Source organism: Rana temporaria, chromosome 5 (assembly GCF_905171775.1).
Source record: "Rana temporaria chromosome 5, aRanTem1.1, whole genome shotgun sequence".
NCBI lineage: Eukaryota > Metazoa > Chordata > Amphibia > Anura > Ranidae > Rana > Rana temporaria.
The window spans coordinates 79,966,019-79,973,767 of NC_053493.1; the positions used below are offsets into that span (position 1 = coordinate 79,966,019).

General features: G+C 41.3%; 1 protein-coding gene across 1 annotated transcript in view; it reads left to right on the forward strand.

Annotated features, from left to right (window-relative positions):
- The window catches only part of XYLB (xylulokinase), a 208,994-nt gene extending 202,405 nt beyond the window's left edge, over positions 1–6,589 (forward strand). Inside the window, exons 18-19 of the mRNA XM_040352754.1 lie at positions 4,394–4,488; positions 6,087–6,589. Coding sequence (XP_040208688.1) covers positions 4,394–4,488; positions 6,087–6,158 — 167 coding nt within the window. The 3' untranslated portion in view covers positions 6,159–6,589. The remainder of the gene's footprint in view (positions 1–4,393; positions 4,489–6,086) is intronic.
- The last annotated feature ends 1,160 nt before the right edge of the window (positions 6,590–7,749 follow it).

A 7,749-nucleotide genomic window follows, 5' to 3' on the forward strand; every position in this document is an offset into this window, starting at 1 on the left:
TTCTCCACAACTTTATCCCTGACCTATCTATTGTGTTCCTTGGCTTTCATGATGTTGTTTGTTCACTGAGGCTCTTTAACAAAACATCTGAGGGCTTCACAGAGAAGCAGTATTTATACTGAGATTAAATTACACACAGGTGGACTCTCTTTTCTAATTAGGTGACTTCTGAAGGCAATTGGTTCCACTAGATTTTAGTTAGGGGTATTAGAGTAAAGGGGGCTGAATACAATTGCACGCCACACTTTTCAGATATTTATTTGTAAAAAAAATTATAATTTTCCTTCCACTTCACAATTATGTGCCACCTTGTGTTGGTCTATCACATACAATCCCAATAAAATACATTTATGTTTTGGTTGTAACATGACAAAATGTGGAAAATTTCAAAGGGTATGAATACTTTTTCAAGGCACTGTACTAAAATAAATACATTTCCATGTTCTGTGTACTGTGGTTGACCAGATATAGTGAATGCAAGGTCCTGGGTTTAGTAAGACTTTAAGTACTTCCACAAAAGCTGGCAGGAGTCCTGGCCCAACCCCAGTTTGTCAAAAACTTAAAGATGAATTCCAGGTATGATATTTTATATATAATTACACTGGTCAAGCTTAGACCAATGTAATTATGCATATCCTATACTTGGCCAAAGCCTCTGGAGGCTGGAAAACACTGAAGAAGACACCGCTACTTAGGGTGACCACGTGTCCTAGATTGCCCGGGACAGTCCCGCATTTTGCAGGTCTGTCCCGGGCACATTCATTCCAGGACAATACAGTGTTCCGGAATGAAACTGACACAGCCACCCCCGGGGCCATTCTGATGCTCCCAAAAAAAGGCCGCCACATCACAGCTTTAGGCTGGGTTCACACTACTACACTACTTTCATCCTACTTTGCTCTGTGTTCAATGTTTCCCTATGAGAGCGTCTTGTAGCGTCCTACACAAGTCGGTCCGACTTTGAAAATGCTCCCTGTACTACTTTTGGTCCTACATTGATCCTACTTCAGGCCCATTGAATATCATTGAAGTCGGACCAAAGTAGTATCCTGTTCATGAAAGTAGGATGGATGTAGGACCAATGTAGGATAAATGTAGGACCAATGTAGCAGAGCAAAGTAGGAGGAAAGTAGTGTAGTAGTGTGAACCCAGCCTAACTCACTGACAGTACTTGTCCTGGCCGGGAATGCCTGGAGGAGCACAATCCCACTCTGCTTGTGATTGAAGAAATCATAAATCCCGCCTCTTGTGTCCAATCACTGTATCACTGTGCTGTGATTCGTTACAGCACAAGCTGATTTTTGGGAAGGGAGGGTGTCCCTGAATGGTAGTTTGGAAATGTGGTCACCCTACCGCTACTCCTCTTGCTTTCAGGTCTTGTACCAGGTTGCCCTGCTGAATTCTGAACACAAAAGGCCAGCCACTGAATGAATGTAAAGCTTTCTTTGATTGGACAAGGTAGAGAGATGCAGTATGATGTCACGCTTTCCACCTTGCAAGTACAGAGAAATACTTGTTTAACTTCCTGTTGTGAGCTGAGACACACAGCTTTTTTTATGGATTGATTGGTGCCACTTCTCTCAGTGTCCTTTGCTATACTACTCCAGCACCCCCACTCTCAGATCTTTACGACATTAAAGCTAATTAATTTGTATTCCTTGATGAGAACTAGGAGTGCTAAATAGCATCTTTGACATAACACAGGAAGTGTGCACAGGACACATAAGAGCTTTGAATTTCTGACAAGATCAACATTTTTTTTTGCACTTATCAAACAGATATAACAAAATGCCTCAAAAGACATTATTTAAACAGACCTTGACCCTGCTTACCCATATTCGCTTACTGCACACCTACCCCCCTGCCCCGACTCACCAGTTTCACAATCTGACATTTATTTCCCTAAATGCCTTTTTTTTGGGCCCAAGCACGTCCTAGATTTTAACCTAGGTGAGAATGACATCCCAGTTGGTCGCATCTTTCTGGGATACTGACCTCATGCATCCCAAGATGCCTCGGGGTACTCTACAGAGAATGCACTGCAGCACATCATGTTGCTGGTAATAGTTCTAAAAAATGTATTTGACACCACTATTTGTAATTGGTGTAATGGTGATAGTGGTTACCAGGGCTAGAGGATGTGTTTTCATAGTGGGGAAACAAGCAGCACAAAAATCTTCACGTTTATCTCTCTTGATAAAAGCTTCAGAACCCACCAAAAGTACTTTGTAAAAACTAGCAATAAAAAAAATTGTGATGTTCCAACATGTTCACACTCTTTTAAAAACAACAACAATAACAAAAAAAGGCATTGAATGCACTCTATCATTGTATTTAAAGAAACATGGAACATCATTTAACCACTTCCATACCGGGCCAATTCTGGCACTTCGCTCCTTCATGTAAAAATCATAATTTTTTTGCTAGAAAATTGCTCAGAACCCCCAAACATTCTATATATATATATATATATATATATTTCAGACACCCTAGGGAATAAAGAGGTGGTCATTGCAACTTTTTATCTCGCACAGTATGTGCGCAATCATTTTTCAAACGCCATTTTTTGGGGAAAAAACAGTTCCATGAATTAAAAAATAACAAAACAGTAAACTTAGCCCAATTTGTGTATAATGTGAAAGATGATGTTACGCTGAGTAAATTGATACCTAACTTGTCATGCTTTAAAATTGCGCACACTCATGGAATGGCGCCAAACTTCGGTACTTAAAAATCTCCATATGTGACGCTTTAATTTTTTTTTTACAGATTACCAGTTTAGAGTTACAGAAGAGGTCTAGTGCTAGAATTGTTGATGTCGATCTAACGCACACGACGATACCTCACATGTGTGGTTTGAACACCGTTTACATATGTGGGCGGGACTTACGTGTGTGTTCGCTTCTGAGCGCGAGTTACAGGGGCGTTTTAATTTTTTATTTTACTTTTTTTTTATTATCAAATTGTATTTTACTTTAAATTTCAACGTATCCATTCAATATTATACATTCTTGTATTCCATAATTTAATAGTATACATTAAAAACAAAGGTAAACATTACAAGAGAGAGTTAGGTACAGAACTTTATTTTACATTTTAATTTTTTTGATCACCTTTATTCCAATTACAAGGAATGTAAGCATCCCTTGTAATAGGAATTGTTAGTGACAGGTCCTCTTTATGGAGAGATGCGGGGTCAATAAGACCCTGCATCTCTCCTCCAGGCTGGAAAGCATGGGATTGGGAAAACAAATCCACTGAACTCATGCCGAGAGCCACGATTGCGGTTTTGTTTACTTCCAGGTACCCAGGCGTGACGTCATAACATCGCGCCCGGACATCCGACGGTCATCTCTATGGTCCCCATCTGACACCGGCCGATTCATTTTCCGGGCCCCCGATGGCACGGGAGAGCCCGGGGGAACCACCGGATGGTGGCGGGAGGGGGGGGTCCCTTTCCGCCGCCTATAAGAACGATGAAGCGGCAGAACTGCCGCTTTGATTGTTCTTATAGTACGCAGAATTGCCGGCAGAAGAGAAGGATATCTGAATGATGCCTGTAGCTGCAAGCATCATTCAGATATCCCCCCCTAAATTCCAGGACGTCATATGACATCCTACGGTAGGGAAGTGGTTAAAAAAGACTTTCAGCTCAGAGCATCTAAAGTGAAACACAGCTCATAGCACCAACCTGAGTTGTATTCTTGATGTGATCCAAGACAGTACTCACAATACCTTGGCCAATATTGACAGGTTGATATTGTCTGCCAGGTTGAGAAACAGGTGTGAGTCATATTGTTTGCTATGTTGAGATACAAGTTTGAGTCATACACCTAAAAAATGGCCGTTTAGCACTTTCTTCTGAGTGAGTTTTATTTTATCTTTCTACTACATTGGCAGTGTTTGTGCCCACCTACCCTGGTGGTTAGGGTGCCCCTTTTATGGTCAATAAGCTCTTTATGTATCCCTCACTGCTCAATGTTAGTCTGTGTGTCCCTTCTTGGTGCTCAGTGTGCCTCCTGTCATTGGTAGTTAGAGGGAGCAGTGTTAATCACGGGATTGGTAGAGAGGTACTGGCAAAAGTGGAAGGAAGAGTATCAGAGAATCAGCAACAGAGGAGGAAAGGGAGAGCTCTCAAATTTAAACCTAAGCTATGTTTACCTTTTTGATCACTGGGACTGCCCATTTTAGCAATCACATGTAATAGAGTCACTAACAGGCTCTGTGTCTTTTGCTTTACCCGGTCTGTAGCTTTCAATCATGTATTATGGTTATGTTTAAATGAAAAAAAATGTTGTTTGTTTTAACAACATTTAGCTCCCTATTTAACTTTAGTGTCCTTGCCATTTGGTGCTAAAGGAAGTACTAACTATACTTTGTATTTGCATTCCAGGTCATGCCTTGAAGTCATCACCTACTTCCTTTGCGGATGTTTTTAAACCAGCTCAGCACAAGTTAGTTGTTACGCCGAAGCCTAACGCAGAAAAGGTAACATGTTCACGGGACGGATCAAGTATTCTGCTTGGCATTGACCAAGATAGATTGGCTGTTGAAGTTTTTTAGTGCACATTACACATTCAAATAAAATGCAAAACATATAAAAACTGTGAAAATTTTCATTACAAATCCACATTCAAACTAGTGTAGCATGTGAATGCTGGCAAAATGGTGTGATTTTGTGAGCGTTCCTTCATTCACCCCAAACACGCCAAGTGAGAACCATGGTTTTGTGCGCACAAGGACACGTGAAAAATGCTTGAAGCTCAAAAAGATACATGAGCTTCTTTGCCACATTTTTAAGGCAGCCCACTAAAATATATTGGCTGCCCTATGCACAAAATGTGCATATGCCTCACATTGGGCTTCAGTAGTGTGAAAAGAGGCTAAGCCTACACATACAAGGTATGTATATTATTGCATCTTGTTTCCAGTTGATCTTACATGAGGATTGTGCTACATTCCCACTAATGTGAAGTTAAATCTGTTTCTCTGTTTGAAGGATTAAGGTATACTGCTGTGTATGTGCTCTCAAGGAACAGAGCTGTAATGTATGCTATTTCTATTATGCAGAAGACTCTGTGGAAAGTTCTCATTGATGTCTCTATCTCCTGCTGGCCGCAGGCACTGTCTGTCTGTTCTCCACATTACCTCTGCTGCTCTGTCCTCTTCTATTTGCTCCTATAAAAAATATCTACGCTATCTTTTTGTACGATCTCTTATGCCCCGTACACACGATCGGAATTTCCGTTGGGATAAACTTAGACGGATTTTTCTGACGGAATTCCATTCAGGCTGTCTTGCATACACACCGTCACACCAAATTCCGACTGTCCAAAACGCTGTGACGTACAACGCTACGACACTGCAGCGCATTGCGGGCGGTGTAGCCGCGCTGTCCCATTGATTTCAATGGGCAGCAGCGGAGGAAGAGCGGGAAACATGCTGCTCCTTCTCTGCTCCAAAAATGCGGCTAGCTGGACTTGTTTTACCGTCCTGCTAGTGCACCGCTCCAGTGTGAAAGCCCCTTGGACTTTCACACTGGAGTGAATGGGGACAGATTTTTAAGGGCGTATTGCAGGCGCTATTTTTAACGCTATAACGCCTGCAATACGCTCCAGCGTGAAAGAGGTCTTAGCACACCCAATCCTGCCCAATGTATTGCAGATTTGTTGCCTCCCACTGTGAGACACATAAGGCAGAAATTAAGGAGGATTTGGCTCTGTCAGGGAAGGTAAAGGAAGTTATTTTTTTTCCTAATAGGGATTGGGCATCACATACTGTAGTACCTGGGTTTTGGGACTTATTTAGACTGTCATACAGGAGCCTTTAGCTGTACTTTAACAATAGTCCTATAACACATGAAAAGCAGCCTAGAAACTACAGCTCCAGCTAGAGACTTAAAATTAAAATATGTAGTATTATTGTGAAATATTTCACTTGACTAACAAAGAAAATTACATTTTATTTTCTAATCCCGATAAGAAAATATATCAAAATACTCTTTTAGTTATACTGTATAAAAAATAATGTTTGTTTTTTTTTGGTTAAAAAAGTTAACTCCCTAACTGTGCCATGTTTTTCTCCAGATATATCAGCCACTTCTGAAGCGATATGCTGAATGTGAGAGTGAAGTGATCAAGGAGACCAGAAACAAATGAAGATTTAAGCTAGAAATGGTTCTGTTAAAAATATCAAAGTATTTGTGTTCTGTCAGTATTGGCACTTTTAGATGCAATAAGTAATAGATCTCTAACAGTATTTGAACACCACTCTTCTGAACTGAATTCCCAGAGCACACCTTTGACTTCCCTATTAGCTGTTGGATAAAGGTACCCACCTGGGACATGCCTTGGTCAGGATTCAGGAATCAATTCTGAACAAAAATGTTCCCCCAAATTATTGGAAGAAGGCCTTTCATTTCATAAATTGCTTGTTTTACCAAGAACATTTTGAGAATTCTAGGTATTATACAGTAGATGACATCTTTACTGGGTATTTCCCAATATTTCTGTCAAATATAGATCTTGTTACATTACTTTAGTGTTTGACAGAATTTTCTCAACATTAAACATTTCACCATTCATCATTACATAACCACATACGAATGTCCTTACAACTAGGGATGAGGTTTGCTGCTGCCCTAGATTCATGAAGTTGGTGATTCGCATTTTGGCCAGCAAAAGTCTACTGATTCTCCACCAAAAAAAAAAAGGAAGAACCCATAATGCACTGCATCAAGAAAAATGTGTATATCCAGGGCGCTCCAAGCATTTGAATCCTGACAGATGAAGTCTGTGTTGGAGAGGGTAGCAAATCTTCACACACTTTAGGCAGCACTCGGGGAGACAAGCAATCTCTAATGGAAACAGAAAAACAAACAAGGCGCCTCTAAGTGCAGAAGTATAAAACTTTTAATATCCCCTAAAGGGGTTAAAAACACTTACAAGATAGTGGATGAAACAGGCATGTAGCAGGTAAGTGCGTCCAGGAGATGTTCCAGTGGCAGGGCAGTCCCAGTCTGTGGTGATAAAGCTTCCAGGGAAGTCCAAGAGATAACAGCCGGCTTGTGCTGTGAATGTTCAGAGGAAACAATAATGCTGGATCCAGCATTATTGTGTCCTCTGAACATTCACAGCACAAGTCGGCTGTTAAAGCTTCCAGGGAAGTCCAAGAGATAACAGCTGACTTGTGCTGTGAATGTTCAGAGGAAACAATAATGCTGGATCCAGCATTATTGTGTCCTCTGAACATTCACAGCACAAGTCGGCTGTTATCTCTTGGACTTCCCTGGAAGCTTTATCACACTTGTATCACACTTTACTGCAACCAGCAGACAACTCTAAAGCCTTGTACACACGTACAGGATTTCCGACGGGAAAAGTTCCCATCGGAAATCGTGAGGGCAAAGCACACAGCCGGTTTGCCCTACAGGAAAACTGCGATGGAGCGTTGGCCGGGAATCCTGTCTGTGTGTATGCTCCATCTGAGTTTTTCCCATAGGAAAACTGCCAAAAACTTTCAGGCAAAAGTCTGCCGGTTTTCCCGGCGGGAAAAAGAGAACTGGTTTTCTTTTTTTGTCCGGCGGTTTTTGGGCAGTTTTCCCATGGGAACAACTACGAGGAGCATACACATGGCCGGGATTGCCGGCCAAAATCTCTCCTCACAGTTTCCCCATCTGGAAAACTGATCGTGTGTACGAGGCATAAGTATCTTTGCAGCACTGTACAGTACATAGTTCCACAGACAAAA